This window comes from Salvelinus fontinalis, chromosome 6, assembly GCF_029448725.1.
Source record: "Salvelinus fontinalis isolate EN_2023a chromosome 6, ASM2944872v1, whole genome shotgun sequence".
Classification (NCBI taxonomy): Eukaryota; Metazoa; Chordata; class Actinopteri; order Salmoniformes; family Salmonidae; genus Salvelinus; species Salvelinus fontinalis.
This window is the reverse complement of record NC_074670.1, coordinates 59,824,090-59,851,922: the sequence shown is the minus strand read 5'-3', so window position 1 is coordinate 59,851,922 and position 27,833 is coordinate 59,824,090. Positions and strand designations below refer to the sequence as shown.

The 27,833-nt window shown below is 42.6% G+C and overlaps 1 protein-coding gene across 2 annotated transcripts in view; it reads left to right on the top strand.

Annotated features, from left to right (window-relative positions):
* The window catches only part of LOC129858225 (palmitoyltransferase ZDHHC9-like), a 50,974-nt gene extending 23,916 nt beyond the window's left edge, over positions 1–27,058 (top strand). For both annotated transcript variants that reach the window (XM_055927275.1, XM_055927277.1), the window contains exons 3-9: positions 10,934–11,092; positions 13,970–14,107; positions 14,780–14,828; positions 16,380–16,482; positions 21,144–21,247; positions 22,938–23,034; positions 23,528–27,058. In XM_055927275.1, coding sequence (XP_055783250.1) covers positions 10,934–11,092; positions 13,970–14,107; positions 14,780–14,828; positions 16,380–16,482; positions 21,144–21,247; positions 22,938–23,034; positions 23,528–23,752 — 875 coding nt within the window. In that variant the 3' untranslated portion in view covers positions 23,753–27,058. The remainder of the gene's footprint in view (positions 1–10,933; positions 11,093–13,969; positions 14,108–14,779; positions 14,829–16,379; positions 16,483–21,143; positions 21,248–22,937; positions 23,035–23,527) is intronic.
* The last annotated feature ends 775 nt before the right edge of the window (positions 27,059–27,833 follow it).

Below are 27,833 nucleotides of genomic sequence, written 5' to 3'. Positions count from 1 at the left end.
CATCCTCATCTGCACATGTATCACTCCAGTGTAAATTGCTAAATTGTAATTACTTCGCCACTATTGGCCTATTTATTGGCTTACCTCACTTAATTTGCTCACACTGAATACAGAGTTTTCTATTGTGTTATGACTACATTTGTTTATCCCATGTGTAACTGTTGTTTTTGTCGCACTACTTTGCTTTATCTTGTTGCAGTTTACTGGCCTACCTGGTTAAATAAAGGTGAAAAAAAGGGGTTTCTTTATTGTACTATTTTCTACATTGTATAATAATAGTGAAGACATCAAAACTATGAAATAACACATGCAATCAAGTGTTACATTTTTTTTATATTTGAGATTCTTCAAAGTAGCCAGCCTTTGCCTTGATGACAGCTTTGCACACGCTTGGCATTCTCTCAACCAGCTTCATGAGGTAGTCACCTGGAATGCATTTCAATTAGTACCTTTTTAATTTGTTGAATTTCTTTCCTTAATGCATTTGAGCCAATCACTTGTGTTGTGACAAGGTAGGGCTAACTCCATATTATGGCAGGAACAGCTCAAATAAGCAAAGAGAAACAACAGTCCATTACTTTAAGACAATATCAGTCAATCTGGAAAATTTCAAGAACTTTGAAAGTTTCTTCAAGTGCTGTCGCAAAAACCATCAAGCTCTATGATGAAACTGGCTCTGAGGATCGCCCCAGGAAAGGAAGACCCAGAGTTACCACTGCTGCAGAGGGTAAGTTAATTAGTTACTAGACTCAGAAATTGCAGACCAAATAAATGCTCAGTTCAAGTAACTGACACATCTGACACATCTCAACATCAACTGTAACGGCCTTCATGGTTGAATTGCTGTGAAGAAACCACTTCTAAAGGACACCAATAATAAGAAGAGACTTGCTTGGGCCAATAAACACGAGCAATGGACATTATACCAGTGGAAATCTGTCCTTGGTCTTATGAGTCCTAATTAACAGAATTTATTTGGGGTTCCAACCACTGACTTTGTGACGCAGAGTAGGTGAACGGATGATCTCCGCATGTGTGGTTCCCACCATGAAGCATGGATGAGGTGTGATGGTGTAGGGGTGCTTTGCTGGTGACACTTGGTGATTTATTTAGAATTCAAGGCACACTTAAGCAGCATGGCTACCATAGCATTCTGCAGCGATACACCATCTCATCTGGTTTGCGCTTAGTGGGATCATTTTGTTTTTCAACAGGACAATGACCCAAAACACACCTCCAGACTGTGTAAAGATTTTTTTACAAAGAAGGAGAGTGATTGTGCTGCATCAGATGACCTGGCCTCCACAATCACCCGACCTCAACCCCCATTGGCATAGTTTGGAATGAGTTGGACCGCAGAGTGAAGGAAAAGCAGCCAACAAGTGCTCACTTCTTCAATCTTGTTGGAAAAGCATTCCTCATGATGCTGGTTGAGAGAATGCCAAGCCAAGGGTGTGCAAAGCTGTCACCAAGGCAAAGGGTGGTTACTTTGAAGAATCTCAAATATAAAATACCTTTTGGTTACTACATGATTCCATATGTGTTATTTAATAGTTTCGATGTCTTCACTATTCTACAATGTTGAAAATATAAAGAAAAACCTTGAATGACTTGGTGTCCCAACTTTTGACTAGTACTGTATATCTATGATCAACAGATGCATATCTGTATTCCCAGTCATGTGAAATGCATAGAATAGGGCCTAATGAATTGTTTTGAATTGACTGATTTCCTTATATGAACTGTAACTCAGTAAAATTTTAGAAATTGGTTGCATTTTTTTGTTCGGTGTTTCAGTAGATTTGAAACCCAAACTGAATCAATGTAATATGACATTTTCTGTAGCACTGAAAGAATTTAAGAGTTTAAGGTAAGCAATATTGCGAGCTTTCCATCTAGCCTATCAGAGGACAAGGTGGATCTACTGTCATGCTGCTCAGGACTATCTAATCCTCTCCGATGTACATGAAGTGCCTAAGGGGTAGGGGCAAGCGAAGTCTGTGGGGCCTAGGAGGACTGTGGCCCACCACCCGAGGCGATTTAAGAAGCAAGCGAAGTGTAAAGCATTTTAGGGTTATGAATACTGCAGCAGACGTGTGTGTGTGTGTGTGTGTGTGTGTCAAGCAGCAGTGTGGAGACCAGAGCCCCTGCCTGTTGGTTAATTCATGTTTGTTATGCTTTATGCCACTAAATGTTAGCTAATCATCCATGTTGTTCTGAGCTTATCCCCTAGTCAGACCCCTGCATTGTTACCAACTTTTTCTGCAATTTGAGGTGTACTGTTTCGAGCCTTGATGAAGTCTGAATTCTTCAGTTTGGCCCTCCATGCCGTTCTCATTACCTAGACAACAGTAGTATACATTAATTATTATGATGGCACAACCAAATAGGAGGGTTTTGCGGACGTGTCCTTTCTATGTTCCCACGTATAAGCTAGCCAGATGTTTACTCTTAATGAACATGCTGTACATTGCTGCACTTGTAATGGCCTTTGTTTTGATAACCTGACCACTCCCTAGTGGACTATTCACTCTTTTAGCCAGCCTCTCTTTTTGCTGTCCATCTCTTGAGGGAAAAGCCTGTCTGCTCTGCAGTAGCCCTGCCACAGCCCAACCCTCTCCCCCTCTCTCTTTCTCTAGCTGTTCAATGTGCAGGGAAGATTCACAGTGTCCTTCATGCATCCCCCATCCTATCTCATTATGGGCGAGAGGCTTGGGTGGGGGACTGGTCAGAGTTCCTCTACATATGAGCGGTCTGGAAATTATTTGCCCCTGCTGCAGGTGGTTCACTGAGAGTGCCTTTGCTGGCAGTGCTCCTTTTTGTCACGGCTCTGACTCAAGCCTTCCAGTCAGAATACATAGAGATGCATACTATTGGGCTAACATGCTAATGGATATTGCTTGTTGGACTGATTTTCTTCCTTTTTGATGGCTCTGACTCAGGCCTTCCAGTGAGACAACATTGAACCATGCTAAAGGCTATTGCCTATTAGGACAACGTGAATTGTTATTGCCTGTTCGGCTAATGGCTATTTAGCTAACATGCTATTGGGCTAACATTTTAATGGATTTGGCGGTAATGGCGGTAATGGCACTACTTAGAACATCAAGGCCGTTCAGTTTGTGTGACATGACCTTGTTTAGTATTTTGAGACACAGATTGCGTTTGGTGTTCTGCAGCAGGATCCTGCCCTCAACCTATTTAGCTCTCAAACTGGTCTTCCTCATCGTACACTAGTCTCAATAAATCTGACCCTAGGCAAAAGTGACTTGGGTCTGGGTTCAATTATATACTTTTTTGGCATAGAGGAAGTATGTCACTGCCTACAGTACGTCACTAGTTTATCCACTTGAATAAAATACAAAATAATATCTAGCAAGATGGAGATCAGAGGTTATTTTTAATGAGTGCATTTCGCAAGTGACTCATTTGCATCAACTACCTTAACTAAAACCACTGCAAAGGTTTTGCCTACAAACTTTGATTTTGATTCATGACGTTCTAGCATGCCTGCCTCGTTTTATTGATACGGTCGCCAGAATAGTTTTCATCTTGCCTTTACATTCCCAAAATGTCTTTAATGTGCCATCATTGGCCAGCGTGGCAGTCGGTGGGGTCTGTGATGGAACGTGGGGTGTGTTAAAGGGAGACAGGCAGGTGCAGATGTGTAGGCTCTAGAACCCAGGCTGCCCAGCATATTGATGAAGGCTCAGCTGTGGTGCTCTGTCACTTAGACCCGTTAGTAGCTGGCTCCTGGAGGACTACTAATCGGATGAGAGCCTATCCTCCTGGAATATATAATGGGACGACCAGGACCGGATCTTCACAAAGGACTACATGTATGGTCTCATTCACCACTGGAGTGCTACCTTAATTAATTAACAAAGCAATGGTTTTAAGTGGAAAGTGGTTTGATTTAACTTACTGTGATTCGACATTGTGATTTGTTAAAAAGCCTGGTGTTTCTTTAAACATTTTTTGCAGCATTTGATGAAGCCATTTGACCACCGTCTTGTGTCCTGTACAGTACACTATGTTGATTTGTCCTGTACACTGTGTTGATTTGTACATTTTTCATCAATGGTGGTAGCAAGATCCTTAAAAAAAAAAATGTATTCTGCTTTCTTTCATATCCTCTTGTTCAATCATGCAAAGACTTTGGGGGTGGTATGGCCTCTGCTTTTAGAGCAAACTGTGTAAATGTTTGATTTGGTTCAAGTTGTGCTGTCTCTCCACCTATCCTAGCATTCATTCCCCCTGGCAGTATTCAGTAATGTTATTTGAATAATTAAAATATAAGCGATTTACACTACATGCAGTTGAAGTCGGAAGTTTACAAACACTTTAGCCAAATGCATTTAAACTCAGTGTTTCACAATTCCTGACATTTAATTCTAGTAAAAATGTCCTGTCTTAGGTCAGTTAGGATCACCACTTTATTTTAAGAATGTAACATCAGAATAACAGTAGAGAATGGTTTTTCAGCTTTTATTTCTTTCATCACATTCCCAGTGGGTCAGAAGTTTACATACACTCAATTAGTATTTGGTAGCATTGCCTTTTAAATTGTTTAACTTGGGTCAAATGTTTCAGGTAGCCTTCCACAAGCTTCCCACAATAAGTTGGGTGAATTTTGGCCCATTCCTCCTGACAGCTGGTGTAACTGAGTCAGGTTTGAAGGCCTCCTTGCTCGCACACGCTTTTTCAGTTCTGCCCATGGATTTTCTATGGGATTGAGGTCAGGGCTTTGTGATGGCCACTCCAATACCTTGACTTTGTTGTCCTTAAGCCATTTTGCCACAACTTTGGAAGTATGCTTGGGGTCATTGCAAACCGTAGTTTGTTTTTTCTATGGCGGTTTTGGAGCAGTGGCTTCTTCCTTGCTGAGCGGCCTTTCAGGGTATGTCGATAAAGGACTGGTTTTACTGTGGATATAGATACTTTTGTACTTGTTTCCTCCAGCATCTTCACAAGGTCGTTTGCTGTTGTTCTGCGATTGATTTGCACTTTTCGCACCAAAGTACGTTCGTCTCTAGGAGACAGAACCCGTCTCCTTCCTGAGCGGAATGACAGCTGCGTGGTCCCATGGTGTTTATACTTGCGTACTATTGTTCGTACAGATGAACATGGTACCTTCAGGCGTTTGGAAATTGCTCCCAAAAATGAACCAGACTTGTGGAGGTCTACAATTATTTGCTGATTTTCTTTTGAATTTCCCATGATGTCAAGCAAAGAGGCACTGAGTTTGAAGGTAGGCCTTGAAATACAACCACATATGCACCTCCAATTGACTCAAATGATGTCAATTAGCCTATCTATTTGTCAATTTCTTCTGATACTCGTCAGTCTATTCTTGTTCTGAGAAATGAAGGCTATTCCATGCGAGAAATTGGCAAGAAACCTGAAGAACTCGTACAACGCTGTGTATTACTCCCTTCGCAGAACAGTGCAAACTGGCACTAACCAGAAAAGAGTGGGAGGCCCCGGTGCACAACCGAGCAAGAGGACAAGTAAATGAGTGTCTCATTTGAGAAACAGAGGCCTCACAAGTCCTTAACTGGCAGCTTTTTAGCCTTTTTTTTTGTGCCTCTGTTTAATGCCCTCCTTGCCTGGTCTGTGAGTTTTGGTGGGCGGCCTACTCTTGGCAGCTTTGTTGTGGTGCCATTCTTTTTATTTTTTATTTTTTTATTTTACCGTTATTTTACCAGGTAAGTTGACTGAGAACACGTTCTCATTTGCAGCAACGACCTGGGGAATAGTTACAGGGGAGAGGAGGGGGATGAATGAGCCAATTGTAAACTGGGGATTATTAGGTGACCATGATGGTTTGAGGGCCAGATTGGGAATTTAGCCAGGACACCGGGGTTAACACCCCTACTCTTACGATAAGTGCCATGGGATCTTTAATGACCTCAGAGTCAGGACACCCGTTTAACGTCCCATCCGAAAGACGGCACCCTATACAGGACAGTGTCCCCAATCACTGCCCTGGGGCATTGGGATATTTTTTAGACCAGAGGAAAGAGTGCCTCCTACTGGCCCTCCAACACCACTTCCACTTTAAAAAAAATTATAATGGATTTAACGGTGCTCTGTGGGATGTTCAAAGTTTTTGACATTTTTTTATAACCCAACCCTGATCTGTACTTCCCAACAACTTTAACTTTGTCCCTGACCGGTTTGAAGAGTGCCTTGGTCTTCATGGTGCAGCTTGCTTAGTGATGCCCCTTGCTTAGTGGTAATGCAGACTCTGGGGCCTTTCAGAACAGGTGTACAGTCGTGGCCAACAGTTTTGAGAATGAACATTAATATTTGTGCCAGTCTGCCTCAGTTTGTATGAAGGCAATTTGCATATACTCCAGAATGTTTTAAAGTGATCAGATGAATTGATAGGTCCCTCTTTGCCATGCAAATTAACTGAATCCCCCCCCCAAAAAACATTTCCACTGCATTTCAGCCCTGCCACGAAAGGACCAGCTAACATCATGTCAGTGATTCTCTCGTTAACACAGGTGTGAGTGTTGACTAGGATAAGGCTGGAGATCACTCTGTCATGCTGATTGAGTTCGAATAACAGACTGGAAGTTTCAGAAGGAGGGTGGTGCTTGGAATCATTGTTCTTCCTCTGTCAACCATGGTTACCTGCAAGGAAACATGTGCTGTCATCATTGCTTTCCACAAAAAGGGCTTCACAGGCAAGGATATTTTTTTTATTTATTTCAGGCAAGGATATTGCTGCCAGTAAGATTGCACCTAAATCAACCATTTATCGGATCATCAAGAACTTTAAGGAGAACGGTTCAATTGTTGTGAAGAAGGCTTCAGGGCGCCCAAGAAAGTCCAGCAAGCGTCAGGACCATCTCCTAAAGTTGATTCCGCTTGTCCGGAGAAGACGAGTTGAGCGCTACCATCAGTCCTGTGTCATGCCAACAGTAAAGCATCCTTAGACCATTCATGTGTGGGGGGTTGCTTCTCAGCCAAGGGAGTGGGCTCACTCACAATTTTGCCTCAGAACACAGCCATGAATAAAGAATGGTACCAACACATCCTCCGAGAGCAACTTCTCCCAACCATCCAGGAACAGTTTGGTGACGAACAAGCCTTTTCCAGCGTAATGGAGCACCTTGCCATAAGGCAAAAGTGATAACTAAGTGGCTCGGGGAACAAAACATCGATATTTTGGGTCCATGGCCAGGAAACTCCCTAGACCTTAATCCCATTGAGAACTTGTGGTCAATCCTCAAGAGGTGGGTGGACAAACAAAAACCCACAAATTCTGACATACTCCAAGCATTGATTATGCAAGAATTGGCTGCTATCAGTCAGGATGTGGCCCAGAAGTTAATTGACAGCATGCCAGTGCGGATTGCAGAGGTCTTGAAAAAGAAGGGTCAAACTGCAAATATTGACTCTTTGCATCAACTTCATGTAATTGTCAATTAAAGCCTTTGACACTTATGAAATGCTTGTAATTATACTTCAGTGTTTCATAGTAACATCTGACAAAAATATCTAAAGACACTGAAGCAGCAAACTTTGTGGAAATTAATATTTGTGTCATTCTCAACTTTTGGCCACGTGTGTGTATATACTGAGATCATGTGACACTTAGATTGCACACAAGTGGACATTATTTAACTAATGATGTGACTTCTGAAGGTAATTGGTTGCACCAGATCTTATTTAGGGGCTTCATAGCAAAGGGGGTGAATACATATGCACGCACCACTTTTCCGTTTTTTTTTTTTTTTTTTTCACTTCACCAATGTGGACTGTTTTGTGTACGTCCATTACGTCAAATCCAAATGAAAATCCATTTAAATTATAAGTTGTAATGCAACAAAATATGAAAAACGTCAAGGGGGACTGAACACTTTTGCAAGGCACTGTAGCATGTAAAAATCATCTATCATCGGTTGCAACACTCACTACCAAGTTCCAAACTGCCTCTGGCAGCAACGTCAGCACAAGAACAATTTGCCGGGAGCTTCATGAAATGGTTTTTCCGTGGCCGAGTAGCCGCACACAAACTTAAGATCACCATGTGCAATTGGTTGGTGTGGTGTAACGCTCGCCGCCATTGGACTCTGGAGCAGTGGAAACGTGTTCTCTGGAAACCTGCATATTTAGTTAATATTGCCTGCTAACATGAATTTCTTTTAATGAGGGAAATTGTGTCACTTCTCTTGCGTTCTGTGGAAGCAGAGTCGGGGTATATGCAGCAGTTTGAGCTGCCTGGCTCGTAGCGAACTGTGTGAAGACCATTTCTTCCTAACAAAGACCGTAATTCATTTGTCAGAATTGTACATAATTATGACATAATGTTGAAGGTTGTACAATGTAACCACAATATTTAGACTTAGGGATGCCACCCGTTCGATTAAATATGGAACGGTTCTGTATTTCACTGAAATAATAAACGTTTTGTTTTCAAAATGATAGTTTCCGTATTTGACCATATTAATGACCTAAGGCTCGTATTTCTGTGTGTTATATTATAATTAAGTCTGATTTGATAGAGTAGTCTGACTGAGCGGTGGTAGGCAGCAGCAGGCTCGTAAGCATTCATTCAAACAGCACTTTCCTTCATTCTCCAGCAGCTCTTAGCTGTGTTTCAAGCATTATGCTGTTTATGCCTATCAACTCCCGAGATTGGTATAGAGAGGATATAGAGATACAATTGGTATAGAGAAATAGTCCTATAATTCCTATAATAACTACAACCTAAAACTTATTTTCATATGTTCTCATGTTCTGAGCAAGGAACTTAAACGTTAGGTTTTTTTACATGGCAAATATTGCACTTTTACTTTCTTCTCCAACACTTTGTTTTTGCATTATTTAAACCAAATTGAACATGTTTCATTATTTATTTGAGACTAAATAGATTTTATTGATGTATTATATTAAGTTAAAATAAGTGTCCATTCAGTAGTTGTAATTGTCATTATTACAAATATATATAAAAATCGGCTGATATTTAAAAAAATCGCTATCAGCTTTTTTTGGTCATCCAATAATCGGTATCAGCGTTGAAAAAAATCATAATCGGTCGACTATATACCCTGACAAAGCAAGACACATCGTCCCAGGTCCAGGCTAATAAATAACAATAACAGATCATGAAAAAATTTATACAAATGAATGTCATTCACTGACATTCTTAAGGTTCAACTATTCTGGTGTGTGTACTTCCAAAGCCCTTCATCTTTATCAGCCGGTGTGGCTCAACTCACAGCTTTACTGTGTAGATATTCAACACAATAGGAACCTTGATTTCCACCGGCTTTGAATACAATTCTTTGAAGTGGAGCTGGCAACAGGCAGTGGAGCTGGCAACAGGCAGTGGAGCTGGCAACAGGCAGTGGAGCTGGCAACAGGCAGTGGAGCTGGCAACAGGCATTGCAAGATTCTCAGAACATACTCTACTATATATTTGTCTAGTAGAGGCACTGTGGGTAAATGTAAAAAGAAAATGTATCCTTTGGTTTAGTCTTGTATATTTAGTCGACTGAAAATGTGTACTGTACAAATATATAAACACAACATGTAAAGTGTTGGTCCCATGTTTTATGAACTGAAATAAAATATCCCAGAAATGTTCCATACGCACAAAAGCTAATTTCTCTCTAATTTTGTGCACAAATCTGTTCGTGAGCATTTCTCCTTTGCCAAGATAATTAATCCACCTGTCAGGTGGATTAATTATCAAGAAGCTGATTAAACTGCATGATCATTACACAACTTGCAACTTGTGCGGGGGGTGCAACTTGTGCGGGGGGTGCAACTTGTGCTGGGGACAATAAAAGGCCACTCTAAAATGTGCAGTTTTGTCACAAGACAATGCCACAGATGTCTGTGTCCAATTGACATGCTGACTGCAGGAATGTCCACCAGAGCTATTGCCAGAGAATTGAATGTTCCTTTCTCTACCATAAACCGCCTCAAGGTGTTTGGCAGTATGCCTAACAGGCCTCACTACCACAGACCAAGTGTAACCATGCCAGCACAGGACCTCCACATCTGGCTTCTTCACCTGCGGGATAGTCTGAGACCAGCCGACGAAACTGTGGGTTTGCACGACTTAAGAATTTCTGCACAAACCGTCTACGTGAAGCTCATCTGCGTGCTCGTCGTCCTCACCAGGATCTTGACCTGATTGCAGTTCGGCGTCGTAACCGACTTCTTCAGTGGGCAAATATTCCCCATCGATGGCCACTGGCATGCTGGAGAAGTGTGCTCTTCACGGATGAATCCTGGTTTCAACTCTACCTAACCTCATGTTTCAGCATGATAATAATGCACGGCCCCATCTCTCAAGGATCTGTACACAATTCCTGGAAGCTGAAAATTTTCTAGTTCTTCTATGGCCTGCATACTCAACAGACCTTACCCATTGCGACAGCGTGTTCCAATTCCCACCAATATCCAGCAACTTTGCATAGCCATTGAAGAGGAGTGGGACAACATTCCACAGGCCACAATCAACACTGATCAACTTGATGCGAAGGAGATGTTGCGCTGCATGAGGCAAATGTTGGTCACACCAGATACTGACTGGTTTTCAAATCCATGGTGACCAAAATATGCTTGTCTGTATTCCCAAATCCATATGGTCTAATGAATTTATTTAAATTGACTGATGTCCTTATGAAATGTAACTCAGTAAAATATTTTGAAATTGTTGCATTTATGTTTTTGTTCAGTGTAATTTCCATGTGGTCTGTGACTCCTAAATGTGACCAACCTTGATTAAAACATGACTGAATAAAAATGATCATTCTTGGTTAAAAGACTATTTATTCATAGAGCAGGCTAAACCTGTATTTGTGAAACTTGCACTACACAGTATGATAATGACTAGATTGTTAACTGCATATAAACCAAAATGGGCACCTTTTGTTGATGTCTCCTTTCCCTCCGTTTTTCACAGAGGCGACCAATGGGAACGTCCCGGCCGGGCAGCGGCCTCCACCTCGGATCCGCAACGTCCAAATCAATGGGCAGATTGTCAAACTGAAGTACTGCTACACCTGCAAGATCTTCCGACCACCTCGTGCCTCACACTGCAGTATATGTGACAACTGTGTGGGTAAGGGAGAGCTCTCTTTTCCCTCCTGCTCCCTTCAGTTTTTAATTCATTTTGTTATCATAGAAGAATTCACTCTGAGACTGGGTATTGTGTTGGGGACTAGCTTTTCTTTTATCAGCGTGTGAAGGACACATTCTACAGACGTTTTTAAATGTTTGCTCAAGACTTGACCTTGCCTACATTGATTTGTCAGTGTTGTTAATACCACACACGGGGCAGTTCCATGGAAACCGCCTTCATTCCAGCTAATAATCACGCCCACTGGTTTTATTCAAAATATGTGATTAGATATTATTTTTTTTATTCTGTGAAATACAACACAGACTTGATTGCATTGAGGAAGAAGTAGTGTATTTTTTTTGTGTCTTGCTCCTGGGCAAAGCTGTATGTACATCAAACCTTCTCCCTTCATTGATTTGTATTGAGCCCTTAGTGCAGAGTATCCTGTAAGGAGACAGGCTGCTGTGTCATGATGGGTGTGTGTGACCCAGACAGACTGCAGCAGGTGCACTGGCCCCACACAGACAGCCCTGTGTTCTAACCATGACTGTGCATAGAGGCACACACGGATCCTCCACCGTCTTCTCTATCCTCACTCTCTACTTGTGGGCGCTGCCGCGTGTGCCATATATGATTTAGTAGTCTATCTACACGAGACTCATATACCGTACATCAACAGAGCATGCGTATATCTGATGGTTCTTCCTCATTGTTATTATGCTCCAATGCAGAAGTCTTCCACCTGCATGCTGTTATAATTTTCATTTAAATAATGTTGTGAAACTATCCGGGGTGTGCGTGTTCAGGGTGTGAGTGTTATCTGCCACAGAAAAACACAGCCATTTAACAGTTTAAAGCAAGATGTTTTGCCTCTAAAGCTATCTGACCCTGCATTCACTCTGGTAATAATGAGACGGGGGTCACTATATTCAGACCAGAGGGAATTATAGGGAAACGGCTCCTATTGCTTGTAATAACCATGCGCTCGTCTTTGAGGGTTCGTGACCTTTTGTAGCAGAGAACATTTGGATAATGGTTACTTTACCTTTGTTGAACAGGTTGTTGTCAGAATTAGTTGTCAATGTGATGCCAATATGTTGGTCTGCCAAATTCATTACTGGTGTGTGTGTGTGTGTGTGTGTGTGTGTGTGTGTGTGTCACTCTCTTTGTTATAGCCTGCAGTTTACTCTTTGTTAGTGAAATGTATTTTACAATCTTTGGTACATTAAACCAGCCGAACTTTGGGGAAGGGTCTATCCTATGCACTCATTGGCATCTCCAAGTTAAATTGAAGTAAGTTTTTTTTTTGAGTGTGTGATGGAGTGGCGTTTGATCCCATGGCCCCAGAACCTCTTCCCATCGGTCTTTAACCTCATTGGCCTTTAACCTCTCTGGGATATGTGGGACGCTAGCCAACATCCAGTGAAAATGCAGAGCGCCAAAATCAAATAAATTACTATAAAAATGTATCTTTCATGAAATCACACATGCAATACACCAAATTAAAGCTACACTTGTTGTGAATCCAGCCAACGTGTCAGATTTCAAAAAGGCTTTACAACGAAAGCACACCAAACGATTATGTTAGGTCAGTACATAGCCACAGAAAAACACAGCCATTTTTCCAGCCAGAGAGGAGTCACAAAAAGCATCAATAGAGATAAAATGACTCACTAACCTTTGATGATCTTCATCAGATGACACTCATAGGACTTCATGTTACACAATACATGTATGTTTTGTTCGATAAAGTTCATATTTATATCCAAAAATCTCAGTTTACATTGGTGCGTTACGTTCAGTAATGTTTTGCTTCCAAAACATCCGGTGATTTTGCAGAGAGCCACATCGATTTACAGAAATACTCATCATAAATGTTGATGAAAATACATGTGTTATGCATGGAACTTTAGATAAACTTCTCCTTAATGCAACCGCTGTGTCAGATTTCAAAAAAGCTTTACCGAAAAAGCACACCATGCAATAATCTGAGTACAGCGCTCGGAGCCCAAACAAGCCAAAGAGATATCTGCCATGTTGTGGAGTCAAAGTCAGAAATATCATTATGAATATTCACTTACCTTTGATGATATTCATCAGAATGCACTCCCAGGAATCCCAGTTCCACAATAAATGTTTGATTTGTTCGATAAAGTCCATTTATGTCCAAACACCTCCTTTTGTTCACGCGTTTAGTACACAATCCAAACTGACGACACGCTGGCAGGTCCAGGCGAATGTTCAGACGAAAAGTCATATTACACTTCGTAGAAACATGTCAAACGAAGTATAGAATCAATCTTTAGGATGTTTTTATCATAAATCTTCAATAATGTTCCAACCGGAGAATTCCTTTGTCTTCAGAAATGCAATGGAACGCAAGCTACCTCATGTGAATGCGCATGACCAGCTCGTGGCACTCTGCCAGACCTCTGACTCAATCCCCTCTCATTCCCCCCTCCTTTATAGTAGAAGCATCAAACAAGATTCTAAAGACTGTTGACATCTAGTGGAAGCCTTAGGAAGTGCAATATGACCCCATGTCCACTGTATCTTGGATAGGCAAAGACTTAAACCTACAAACCTCAGATTTCACACTTCCTGGTTGAATTTTTTCTCAGGTTTTTGCCTGCCATATAAGTTATGTTATACTCACAGACATCATTCAAACAGTTTTAGAAACGTCAGTGTTTTCTATCCAAATCTACTAATTATATGCATATAGTAGCTTTTAGGACAGAGTAGCAGGCAGTTTACTCTGGGCACCTTTTTATCCAAGCTACTCAATACTGCCGCCCTGTCCCAAAGATGTTAACCTCATCAGTCTTTAACCTTATCCCCCTCCGTCTTTAACCTCATCCTCCTCCTCTTTTACAGATCGTTTTGACCATCACTGCCCATGGGTGGGCAACTGTGTGGGCAAGAGGAACTACCGTTACTTCTACCTGTTCACCCTCTCCCTGTCTCTGCTCACCATCTACATATTCACCTTCAATATCGTACACGTGGTGATGCGTGAGTATTCTCCTGGAGCTACAGGGAGGGGGTGGGGGTGTATGTGTGGGGCTTGGCACGCCGGAATGTTATTGTTGTGTCACAGCCAAGACCAGAGCAGCTTTTGGTATTATATTCTAAGGTAGGTCCAGGTCAGTTTCAGACCATGACAGACTTCCAGACATGGTGTTTACAGATTGGAGGATAGGAAATACACAGGTTTGCGGTAAGCTGTCACTATTGACAGTTGAGGGAATGTAACCAAACTGGATGGGGCTCGCCAAGTGAGTGATGTGGGCTAAATATGGTGATAAGTGATGAAACCGAGACCTAGTTCAGCTGAGGCTTGACTAGAGCATGAAGTGACATGCAACGCTAACTGCCTGGATGACACACACACTCTTGTGTTCCTATATGGGCCTTTACAGACAGCAGGAGGGCAGGGAAAAGCATAGAGCATTTAAAGTCAGGATAATTAGCTCCAGGCTTCTGAGCTTAATTCAAGCCTCAGCCAGCGTACTGTCAATGTCATCCCTAATTTGTATTAATCGTGTATTTTTTTTAATGGCGTTGTGGAGTGAGTGAGAGGGGAATATTTAGGTGCATGTCTTGGAGCTTATTAGATGTGTGTGGTGTGCTTGAGAGCTTGCGTGTATCACAGAAACCCTCTTAACTATCTACACGTCTCTACAGGCTCGGTGAACTCTGGATTTGTGAAGACACTACAGGACACACCTGGGACATATCCTTTCAGTTCCACAAAGTTTGGGGTCACTTAGAAATGTCTTTGTTTTTGAAAGAAAAGCAAATTTTTTGGTCCATTAAAATAACATCAAATTGATCAGAAATACAGTGTAGACATTGTTAATGTTGTAAATGACTAATGTAACTGGAAACGGCAGATAAAAAAAATGAAATATCTACATAGGCGTACAGAGGCCCATTATCAGCAACCATCACTCCTGTGTTAGCTAATCCAAGTGTGTCTTTTTAAAAGGCTAATTGATCATTAGAAAACCCTTTTGCAATTATGTTAGCACAGATAAACTGTTGTGCTGATTTAAAGAAGCAATAAAACTGGCCTTCTCTAGACTAGTTGAGTGTCTTTAGCATCAGCATTTGTGGGTTCGATTACAGGCCTAGAAGGCCAGCATCCCAGAGTCGCCTCTTCACTGTTGATTTTGAGACTGGTGTTTTGAGGGTACTATTTAATGAGGCTGCCAGTTGAGGACTTGTGAGGTGTCTTTTTCTCAAACTAGACACTCTAATGTACTTGTCCACTTGCTCAGTTGTGCACCGGGGCCTCAAATTCCTCTTTCTATTCTGGTTAGAGCCAGTTTGTGCTTTTCTGTGAAGAGAGTAGGACACAGCGTTGTACGAGATCTTCAGTTTCTTGGCAATTTCTCACATGGAATAGCCTTCATTTCTCAGAACAAGAATAGACTGACGAGTTTCAGAAGAAAGTTCTATGTTTCTGGCCATTTTGAGCCTGTAATCGAACCCACAAATGCTCATGCTCCAGATACTCAATTAGTCTAAAGGACAGTTTTATTGCTTCTTTAATCAGACCAACAGTTTTCTGCTGTGCTAACATAATTGCAAAAGGGTTTTCTAATGATCAATTAGCCTTTTAAAGTGAAACTTGTGTTAGCTAACACAACGTGCCATTGGAACACAGGAGTGATGATTGCTGATAATGGGCCTCTGTACGCCTATGTTGATATTAATATAATATGTAGATTTATATAATATGTAGATTTATATAAATCTGCCATTTCCAGCCACAATAGTAATTTACAACATTAACAGTGTCTACACTGTATTTCTGATCAATTTTATGTTATTTTAATGGACAAAAAACGTGCTTTCTTTCAAAAACAAGGACATTTCTAAGTGACCCCAAACTTTTGAACAGTAGTGTACATCTACAGTTCACAATACCATCTGTTTATTGACCTTTAGGGCCACCGTAGCTTCCGCCTTAGGGCCACCGTAGCTTCCGCCTTAGGTCCACTGTAGCTTCCCCCTTAGGGCCACCGTAGCTTCCCCCTTAGGGCCACCGTAGCTTCCCCCTTAGGGCCACTAAAAGAAACAAAGACACTATTAATAATAAAGAATTTAGTTTGAGTCAAATTGAGTTATAAGCTGAATCGTCACTGGGACATGTAATGTCAAAAGACATAATAAATCATTACTTATTGCAGTAATGTCATTTAAGACCTATCCTTGACCTGTGGACTTTGACACCTTGTAGTGCAGTATCTGTGCTGTTGTTTCCTTAACCTGATCCCACTGTGCTGGAAGTGCTGGTGTGTTTCTTCACCTTGTGGTCAGTGGTGGGACTGACAGGCTTCCATACTTACCTGATCTCCCTCAACCAGACCACCAATGAGGATGTGAGTATCTGTATTCTCTACCATTCTCTATAGTATGTCTCAATAGTTTAAACTAGCGTCTTCTATCCCTAACTGGTGATTTAAAGAACGGAGATATGGAAAGGGAGGACATTTTAGATTGACACAGCCGGTCGTCTTGAAAATATTAGACCTAGGGCAGCAGCCCTAGGTCAGGGAATCATGATGGATTATTTTGGTAATTTAGATGTTTTTTTATTCCGTGGAGTGTCCTTTTCAGACAGACAACTCTTACAACAAATCACAAGTTTGGGTAGACAGGGCTTAAAATTGTGCTCATTAAAAACTCTTACCATAGCCAGTAGGCAGACCTGCCAGAATGTTGCGATATAAAACCAAAGTTTGCAGGCAAAACCTTTGCAGTGGTTTTAGTGAAGGTAGTTGATACAAACTAGCCACTTGTGAAATTCACTCTCTTGCTATTATTTTTTTGTGTCCGGGGGATGTTTACGCTAGGGCAACAAGTGGATAAGGCAATGTTGTAAGGAAGCCGGATGTCTCCACTCTGCCCTTTCCTCTCTGCCAAACCACGTTTAAGTACAGGCGGGTATGCTGGAACATTGGTGCATTGCGGGAGGCAAGCCGTCTCTCTAGAGACACTGCACATCTGGACACTTGAGTAAAACGTTTTTACATGACCACAGATCTGGGTTCAGATTAACTCTTCCCCTAGTACTTAACCATAAGGAGCTGCAATAAGATCGAACCCTGTGTCAGTTGTTAGGATCTTCTTCACTCCAGGGTACTGTTAATGCTAAAAGGGGAGTGCTAACATGGCGGGGCTTCATGTGGCTGGAAAGATACACACTTAGGGTGGGTGGTGTAAACATTACAGTTATACCACCTGTCAGCTGTCACCTTGGCAACCACACCCTTTTTGTTCTTTGCAGTCTTAGTTGGCACTAAAAGGCTGGAATCAATCAAATACGTCATAGCAATGTTTACTTTATATGGCCATTGCGCACTCTTAGATACTCAAATCTGTGGGTATTACATAAACAAAACCATTAAAAAATAATAATAATTTAAAAGCCTTTTGAATATTGATGCATTTGACAAGTTTGTCAGTGTCGCTACCGCCTCCCCTTGCCCTCACTCCCAGCTGACCTTGTGTTGGTGTGGCGGGAGGATTCTGCTCTGCAGTAGTGTTCTGTGTATGCAGCCGTACAGTGTCTTCGGAAAGTATTCAGACCCCTTGACTTTTTCCACATTTTTGTTACGTAACGAAGTAGTTTTTCCCCTCATCAATCTATAATGACAAAGCAAAAACAGGTTATTAGACATTTTTGCTAATTTATAAAAATACACTGATCACATTTACATGAGTATTCAGACCCTCTCATCAACTGTTCTTGGGTATGACACTACAAGCTTGGCACACCTGTATTTGGGGAGTTTCTTCAGGTTGGTTGGGGAATGTTTTTGCAAAACTATTTTCAGGTCTTTCCAGAGATGTTCGATTGGGTTCAAGTCCGGGCTCTGGCTGGGCCATTCAAGGACATTCAGAGACTTTTCCCGAAGCACTCCTGCATTGTCTTGGCTGTGTGCTTAGGGTTGTTGTCCTGTTGGAAGGTGAACCTTCGCCCCAGTCTGACGTCCTGAGCAGGTTTTCATCAAGGATCTCTCTGTACTTCGCTTCATTAATCGTTGCCTCGATCCTGACTGTCTCCCAGTCCCTGTCGCTGAACAACATCCCCACAGCATGATGCTGCCACCACCGTACTTCACCTTAGGGATGGTGCCAGGTTTCCTCCAGACGTGACGCTTGGCTTTCAAGCCAAAGCGTGCAATCTTGGTTTCATCAGACCAGAGAATCTTGTTTCTCATGGTCTGAGAGTCTTTAGGTGCCTTTTGGCAAACTCCAAGCGGGCTGTCATGTGCCTTTTACTGAGGAGTGGCTTCCGTCTGGCCACTCTACCATAAAGGCCTGACGGGTGGAGTGTTGCAGAGATTGTTGTCCTTCTAGAAGTTTCTCCCATCTCCACAGAGGAACTCTAAAGCTCTGTCAGAGTGACCATCGGGTTCTTGCTCACCTCCCTGACCAAGGCCCTTCTCCCCCGATTGCTCAGTTTGGCCATGCGGTCAGCTCTTGGAATAGTCTTGGTGGTTCCAAACTTCTTACATTTTAAGAATGATGGAGGCCACTGTGTTGTTGGGGACCTTCAATGTTGCAGACATTTTTTGGTACCCTTCCCCAGATCTGTGCCTCGATACAATCCTGTCTTGGAGCTCTACGGACAATTCTTTTCAACGTCATGGCTTGTTTTTTGTCTTGACATGCACTGTCAACTGTGGGACCTTTATATAGACACGTGTGTGCCTTTCCAAATCATGTCCAGTCAATTGAATTTACAACAGGTGGACTCCAAGTTAGAAACATCTCACGGGTGATCAATGGAAACGGGGCATACTTGAGCTCAATTTGAGTCTCATAGCAAAGGGTCTGAATACTTATGTAAATAAGATATTTCTGTTTATATTTTTAATACATTTAAAAACATTTGTCTAAAAACCTGTTTTTGCTTTGACATTATGGGTTATTGTGTGTTAATTGCTGAGGATTGTTATTTAATCCATTTTAGAATATGGCTGTAACAACAAAATGTGGAAAAGTCAAACGGTCTGAATATTTTCCGAAGGCACTGTATATCTGTATCCAAGTTTCTCCCAGATGTGAGTGCAGAGGTGCTGGCAAGAGGCAGAGATGGCAGCAGTAGTAGCTGTTGAAAGCTGCAGAGCTCTTTCTCTACTTTAATGTTTAATGTATTATTCATCTTCTTTCTCCCCTTGCACGCTGCCAGCCATCTTTTTACTGGTATTGAGCAGTGTGTGCAAAATGAGCCACTGTCACTTTGGTAGCAACACAGCACCGTGGCTGTCAGCCTGCCTTGTCTGTCATCAGGCTAATAATAGACATATCAATACCTGCAGGGCCTCGGCCCGCAGCCAAACGTGTGTCGTGAAGTGATTATCATTAATGCGATGACATGCTATTTATCGAATATTTAACTAATTATTACGTGATTAATTTAATCATGTAACAATCAACTCATTAGTAACCTGGGGTACCATGGGAAAAGTTTGTTTAATGAGTTACCGTTTACCGAATTAACTCAAGAATAGATCAGAATATCTCTATCATAGCAGTCAATAATTTGCTCATATCAATCTCATTCTGAACGTCGCATAATCCGTTAAATCTGCACGAACCCTAGTCTACATGACTCAGCGATAGACTAATTGGCTTAGTTAGTAAATAAATAATTACCTAAATAATCACACACAAGTACATTAACACACACAGGATACATTGATTACTAACAATGCAATAAAACGTCCCTAGTGGACTAACCCGGTATGACGGCTGGTTACACAATGAAAGGGGTGGGGAGAGGAGAGACAAAATAATTCAACGATTGAACATACAGTTGAATAATACGCTCATCGTACATATAGATATTTAGCACCCTAACAACCGCTCATTTGTATTTAGAAATGCAATGTACATATTTTTCACTTGTATGTCTTTGTCGTCTCTCTCAAATCACCCGATCCGTCTGTGACGAATAGTTCGACAGTGTCTGTTTGTGTAGGTCTCTGGTTGTCCACCAGAGGTCACCATGTCCTTAGTAGTTGTAGTAGTAGCTTTCTTTGTTCTGGAAGTGTTCGTTAAACTGGATACATCAGACATTCCAATGGTCCTTTGATAGGGAAATGTTCTTCTTTTCTCATCTTCGGTCGAGTTTCCTTGTCTACGCTACATGCAGAGCTGCAGGTGATGCATGTCTTCTCTGAGTTTGAGGGTCTTACCATTTTCTGGTCTTGTTGTTTTTTAAAAACATTTTGTAAAGTGTGGACCAAACCCTCACGTTCTATGGTCTCAATGGTTGATTATTCAGGGTACAGCTAGAACCACTCTACACCTCGGCAGCAACCCGGCATGTTTTGGTCTAATGTAAAGTTATAAGCACTCTGGGAAAAGGGGTGTATCATCCTTATGGCATAATGCCTGTGCTCATGTGGGTGTGGTTACTGACTGGGTAAAACTTTATATAACAACAATTATCTAATTTAGAAGGCTAAAATCACATTTCATCTTCACAAAAGTTTAGTAATTCTGACATATACATTGTGAAAGCTCTTAAAGTTACGATGTTTCCGTTAAACCGTCTTATAATGACATCACAAATGATACGACATAATCATTGTTTGCATCCCCGCCGACAATTTCACACATTCTTTATGTTAGGAATAATGTTTCATTATCCACTTTTGGATGTTGAAGTGTATTTGGCAAGAGTCTCTATACAACTCAGACATTCCATTCTTGGATACTGAGAGGCAGAGGGAGAAAGTTAGAAACCATTTACGACTGGTCGTTAAGTCATAAAACCGACCCAACTTCAGGTCTCTCTTGGTAAGAGTGTTTGCATCTGGCTGAAGCAGGGTTGGGCTAGATTCCATTCCAATTCAGTAGATTCCAGAACTGAAATTCCAATTTCCTCATTTGAAAACAAAGTATTTTGACTTGGATTGAAATGGAATTGACCCTAGGTGGAATAGATGACACGATAAATGTGTACCTTGCTATATGTGTTTCTACTGTATTTTTTTAACTGGGGACTGTATTTTCTGTTAAACAGATCAAAGGCTCGTGGTCTGGAAAGAACCGGGTGCAGAACCCCTACAGCCACAAGAACATCATCAATAACTGCTGTGAAGTGCTGTGTGGGCCTGCATACCCCAGGTACAGTACTGTGCTGTAGGACCACTAGTGCAGCGTGGGCCTGCTTACCCCAGGTACTGTACTGTAGGACCACTAGTGCAGCGTGGGCCTGCTTACCCCAGGTACTGTACTGTAGGACCACTAGTGCAGCGTGGGCATGCATACCCCAGGTACTGTGCTGTCAGACCACTAGTGCTGTGTGGGCATGCGTACCCCAGGTACTCTGCGGTAAGACCGTTAGTGCTGTGTGGGCCTGCATACCCCAGGTACTGTGCGGTAAGACCGCTAGTGCTGTGTGGGCCTGCGTACCCCAGGTACTGTGCTGTCGGACCACTAGTGCTGTGTGGGCCTGCGTACCCCAGGTACTCTGCGGTAAGACCGTTAGTGCTGTGTGGGCCTGCATACCTCAGGTACTGTGCGGTAAGACCGCTAGTGCTGTGTGGGCCTGCGTACCCCAGGTACTGTACTGTAGGACAACTAGTGCTGTGTGGGTCTGCATACCCCAGGTACTGTACTGTAGGACCGCTAGTGCTGTGTGGGCATGCATACCCCAGGTACTGTGCTGTAGGACCACTAGTGCTGTGTGGGCCTGCATACCCCAGGTACTGTACTGTAGAACCACTAGTGCTGTGTGGGCCTGCATACCCCAGGTACTGTGCTGTCGGACCACTAGTGCTGTGTGGGCCTGCATACCCCAGGTACTGTACTGTAGGACCACTAGTGCTGTGTGGGCCTGCATACCCCAGGTACTGTACTGTAGGACCACTAGTGCTGTGTGGGCCTGCATACCCCAGGTACTGTACTGTAGGACCACTAGTGCTGTGTGGGCCTGCATACTCCAGGCACTGTACTGTAGGACCACTAGTGCTGTGTGGGCCTGCATACCCCAGGTACTGTGCTGTCGGACCACTAGTGCTGTGTGGGCCTGCATACCCCAGGTACTGTGCTGTCGGACCACTAGTGCTGTGTGGGCCTGCATACCCCAGGTACTGTAGGACCACTAGTGCTGTGTGGGCATGCGTACCCCAGGTACTGTGCTGTCGGACCACTAGTGCTGTGTGGGCCTGCGTACCCCAGGTACTGTGCTGTGTGGGCCTGCGTACCCCAGGTACTGTGCTGTGTGGGCTTGCATACCCCAGGTACTGTACTGTAGAACCACTAGTGCTGTGTGGGCATGCATACCCCAGGTATTGTACTGTAGAACCACTAGTGCTGTGTGGGCTTGCATACCCCAGGTATTGTGCTGTAGGACCACTAGTGCTGTGTGGACCTGCATACCCCAGGTACTGTAGGGCCACTAGTGCTGTGTGGGCTTGCATATGTCATTTACTGTGCTGTAGGACCACTAGTGCTGTGTGGGCCTGCGTACCCCAGGTACTGTGCTGTAGAACATCTAGCTGCCTTGTCTCTGCTCAGAGGATGAACTAGTGTGGAAAATACTCTGCTTCTGTGTTCTTCTCATGGTCTCTCTTTTTTTTTTCTCTCTCTCTTTCTAACTTGTCTCTGTAATATTCTTCTTTTCTGTAGCCACCCTGCTCTGTCGTCCTCTTCCGACCCTCACCCATCCCTCCCTAGTCTCTCACTCTTTTTATCCCCCTCATACCGTAGCCTCCCTCCCTCTGTCTCTATCTCATTCTCTCTCTCCCTCCTCTCTGTTTCGGTAGTGAATAGGGTGGTGTTGATGACTGATTTGTCTGTCTTCCCTTGGCAGTGTCTTGGACAGAAGAGGGCTGATGCGGGATGATTTGCCTGTTCCCACATCCGCTGCCGAGCCTGCCACCAACAGCAATCCAGTGCCACAGACCACAGTAAGCACACACACACACTAATTTACTGTGTCTGGCACTAAAATCCTTCCAGCTTGCCAGACACAGAGCATAGTACAGTGAGCGTGCATAAAATATAGCCTAAATCAATAGAGCGAGAGGAAGGAGAGAAGGAAAGCAAAGGTGTACAGGGAGAACAATGTACTGTAGAGCAGAAACTGTTTTCCTTTTTTATAGAGATAGTATTAAAGTACTCAGCGGCTCACTGTTCTGTAGCCATTTTCTGCCTCTGTACAGATGCCATTTTGCACCTTGCATTGTCTGCAGTTGCCATTCCGTGCCTATGTATAGCTTATCTACTGTTGCACCTCACAATGTCTAGCTATTTTGTGCCTCGCTTTGTGTCTGTATATTTCTACTGGTACAATGTTTTCCCTTTTCACTTGCCCTGAATTGTAATACAGGCCAGCTATCAATAGTTCCTGGTCTTTGGTTACTATTAGAGTCTTCTTATTGTGCCATGTTCCCTCTGCAGAAAACTACAGCTCCACTCATCCCCAACGAGCACACCCCTGACGACGCCAAGCTCAGCATCGCAGACTCTGCCAACGCTCATGCAGAGAAAATAAGCCCCTCCCCCAGAGAGGAGAAGCTGCCCAGTCTACCCAAATCCTCGCCGACTCCCACCAAAGTCCCGCCCTTGGCCTCACCTGAAACTGACGCGGAGGCCTCATTTATTGCCAAGGATAAGGCACTCTAGCTTCATGGTTGGGGTTTTTCCTTGCCCTTCCCACAGTCCGTCACAACCTTTCCCTAAAGCGCTCTGTCTGGACCTGTGAGGGAGACACTTTAATCAGCTTCTTATGAGCTATATGAGTGAAGCATCTGCTTGTAATGAGTGGAGAAAAACTGCAAGGCTCTGACTCCCTGCTCATTCCACCAGATATGCAGAGTTGGTGCCCCCACCAAAACTGCACCCCCCCTAAGTTAGTGACTGCAGGACTGCTTGATTGACATTCACACTCCAGGAGGATGGTAGCTCGGCACCTTTCTCCCCCTGAACATTGCATGGAAAAACACAGATAATGGGGAAACTGGGAACTGTGAACCCACTGGATGCAGATGACTGTATATCCTGGGTAGTGTGAGGCTGAAGGGGTCCTAAAATACCCAGGCGCCTCTGGATCGTGGCTACCTGTGGACTCTGATTGATTGTTAATGCTACTGTTTCTCTGTCTTTTGTTTTATAGCTGTGATGATTTTTTTAATGTTAAGAAGTCAGTTGTAAAATACTTAGCATTGCAAAATATCTGACAAATACACTTATTGTAAAGCCTCTAACACATCCACACTATTAGTCTGTTCTCAGAACCACACCGATCAGGCCCCAATGCAATCCATGGGAAGCTGGGCAGTTGGCACAACAGCTATTAGGATGATGAGGAAATAAGGACTGACAGCTAGTTTAGGGTGTGTTGAACAGGTAAACATGGCAGAGAAGGGAAACACTAACCATCGTTTATGGTTGCGGTAAAGAGGCAACCTTTTTGTCTCTTCAGTAAGGGATTCTAATGAACATCTCTAGAAATGTTGAGATTAAGGTGCCTTGGCTACTATCCTTCCATTTTTAGACTGTCAGACACACACACACACACACACACACACACACACACACACACACACACACACACCAGGGTTGGGGCCGTCATTATACATTCAGTCAATTCAGAGGGTAAACTGAAAGGAAAAAAAGGTTGAACGATCTTCTGAAATGGCAGGCCGTTTCCAGGGGTACCCTCAGAGTTCCTGTATCTAGCATTAGAAGCAGCCACTTTGGTGCGTCCCAGAGGGTGTGTCCCAGAGGGGGGGTGTGTCATTGTTGGGGGCATTTTCATTTCAATTCAGTCCATTCAGAAAGTAAACTGAAATTCCTTTTCCAAGTTTTAAAAAAAATCTGAGGAATTTCCATTGACCCTCTGAATTGACTTAATTTATAATTACAGCCCCAACCTGTATGTGAGAGAGAGACAGAAGGTCTGATTGCTGTTGACAGTAGACACTAGTTACAGTGCCTTATCAAAAAGCTGCGCTGTCACATGCAACTATAACTAAGGTTGTCTAGCTACAGAGACCCTTAGACTCCAGTTCATGACTCAGCACTCCAAATCGTACATGCCAACTGTAAATAACATCCTTTTTTATACAGTTACCAATGAGACTTAGAGACAGCAGAAAATGAAGTAAAGCCATTGTTTAAATGTAAATAATATATGTAGGTGTTGAGAAAACTATTGGGTCTATTGCTGATGAAAAGGGAAGATTGAGAGAAGAGAACCAGGTTGTCTCTGTTTTTGAGTGTATGTGGCCAGTGTTAGATATTTGCCTGTGAATGAACATCCACCCTGCTTCGTGCAAGTCATTCAACTTTTTAATTTTTCCTCTTTAGCTTCCACTGTCAACTTGGTGCCCTTTCTCCTTATCATCCACCTATTGCTGAGGACAGCTTTCATTATCTCCATTCCTCTTCCTCTCTGTGTTTCCCAAGGAAGATATTCAGTACACCAGCCATCTGTGGCGGGCTCATTATCAAACTGGAAAAGTGAGACGGCAGCTGCTTTCTCTCTTCTCTTTCTCATCTGTTCATTTCACACCAAACGGAGCGGAGGATTGAGGGTTTGTGAGAGGCGGGCAAGGTGTGAGGATTTCAGCTGCTTTTCAACTAGGCTAGGATTCACAAAAGATGGTCAGTGAGAATTGGGTGATATGTTAAACTGCTACTGGTTGACAATAGAGAGTTTGTATTACTCATTGTGTTGTATGTAAGGCAGAGTAATTGTGCTGTATACTTATATAGAAACTCGAGTATAACAATGTTGAGTCTTTCTGCCAACTGATAGGCCCAAGATGATAATTTATACATGAATAGAATAATACTTTAGAAATCTGATTTAATTCATATAAAGGATTGCAGCGCTACTGTATATGGCCAAGCAGTATGTTTAAACTTCTGTTCATTTCACAAATATTCTCCGTTCCAGTGTATTTGAATTAGGAATGTGAGTAGGGGAGTTACTAGTTGTTACAATTTACACTCAATAACATTACAACAGTAACCCAGACTTTATCCTGATTTGAACTATGAGTAAACACAACCATCTAGGCCCTTGCAGTGTTTTTATCACTATTTAATTGTGCTCAGAAGGTGTAGGGTAAGGTTTCCCTACACGCAGATCTTGAATCAGAATTTTACTCACTAATGGTTAGGATTGGGGGACGGGAAGCTGATCCTAAATCTGTACCGAGGGGAGATTTCACCCCAGAGCTGCCGATAATGTAAACTGCCTTTTGAAACAGACAACAAAGGGATGTTTTAATCAAATAGTGGTATACATTATTTTCTGAATTTCTATGTATGCAATTGTGAGAAGGCCTTTCAGGAAATGTCTTCTATTTTAATCATTTTTTCCCCAAAAACTTTTTTTCATCTTTCCGAGCAGTTCTTAGGCTTACCCTCAAACCAATCTTCCTATCAATTGAAGTTGAAAGTTTTTGTCCCTGAATAGTTTTTTGGTTCTGGACAGTTGTAAAGATTCTCTCTCAATAGATAATTCCCTGCTGTACTGCTTCAATGGAGAGTGAGACTGTACTTGTGATTGTGATTAACAAATGAAAAGGGGAATGTTCATGTTAAAGTTTAAGCTGGTTGAAAGCTAATTGAATGGATCGGAGCCTTTTACTATATGCTATCTCTATGGGCATATAGTAATATTACATACAATGACCTGAGGTGTTTGGAATTGTTTATCTCAATGTTGAGTAAACGTTTGGATGTATGATTTGGATTTATGTTACCTGTGTACTACGAGGGTCTCCGATCTGAAGGCTCTGATCTAGACATGACAGTACATAATGCATACAGTACAGATACAATACCACTGATGGAATTATATTTATGTTCACTTTGTTTAGTAATAGCACTGTGATTATTTATATTTCATGATATTTCCCTCACTTTTTACACGATTGATTGGTGTATCTGGTAATTAAATTATTGTCTTATTAATAATGTTGTCTCTGAATTATTGCATGGAAAGGATTTTGTCTGCTTGAAACAATCTGTCAAATAATTTGCATACAGGGAGGGGCCAGGAAATCTGGTCACAATACAGACTCGGTGGAAGGATAAGGGACACATTTAAATACCATGTTTAGAAGCAGAACACTTAACAGCTAGTAATTGTGTCATCCTGATCAGATGACACAATTACCATGTAATGGAAAGTGTAAATGGGGCAATAAATAGACATTTATTTAGACATAGACAGCAAGGAGTCATCATGCCAGGTAGTCCTGAGGCATGGTCCTAGGGCTCAGGTCCTCCGAAAGAAAGAGTGAATTATGGAGAGCATACTTAAATTCACAAAGGATACCGGATAAGACAGTAGAAGTGCTCCAAATATTACAAACTGACCCTAGCCCCCCGACACAAATTACTGCAGCATAAATACTGGAGGCTGAGACAGGAGGGGTCAGGAGACACTGTGGCCCCATCCGATGATACCCTCGGACAGGAACAAACAGGAAGGATATAACCCCACCCACTTTGCCAAAGCACAGCCCCCACACCACTAGAGGGATATCTTCAACCACCAACTTACCATCCTGAGACAAGGCCGAGTATAGCCCACAAAGATCTCCGCCACGGCACAACTCAAGGGGGGGGCGCCAACCCAGACAGGAAGATCACGTCAGTGACTCAACCCACTCAAGTGACGCATCCCTCCTAGGGACGGCATGAAAGAGCACCAGTAAGCCAGTGACTCAGCCCCTGTAATAGGGTT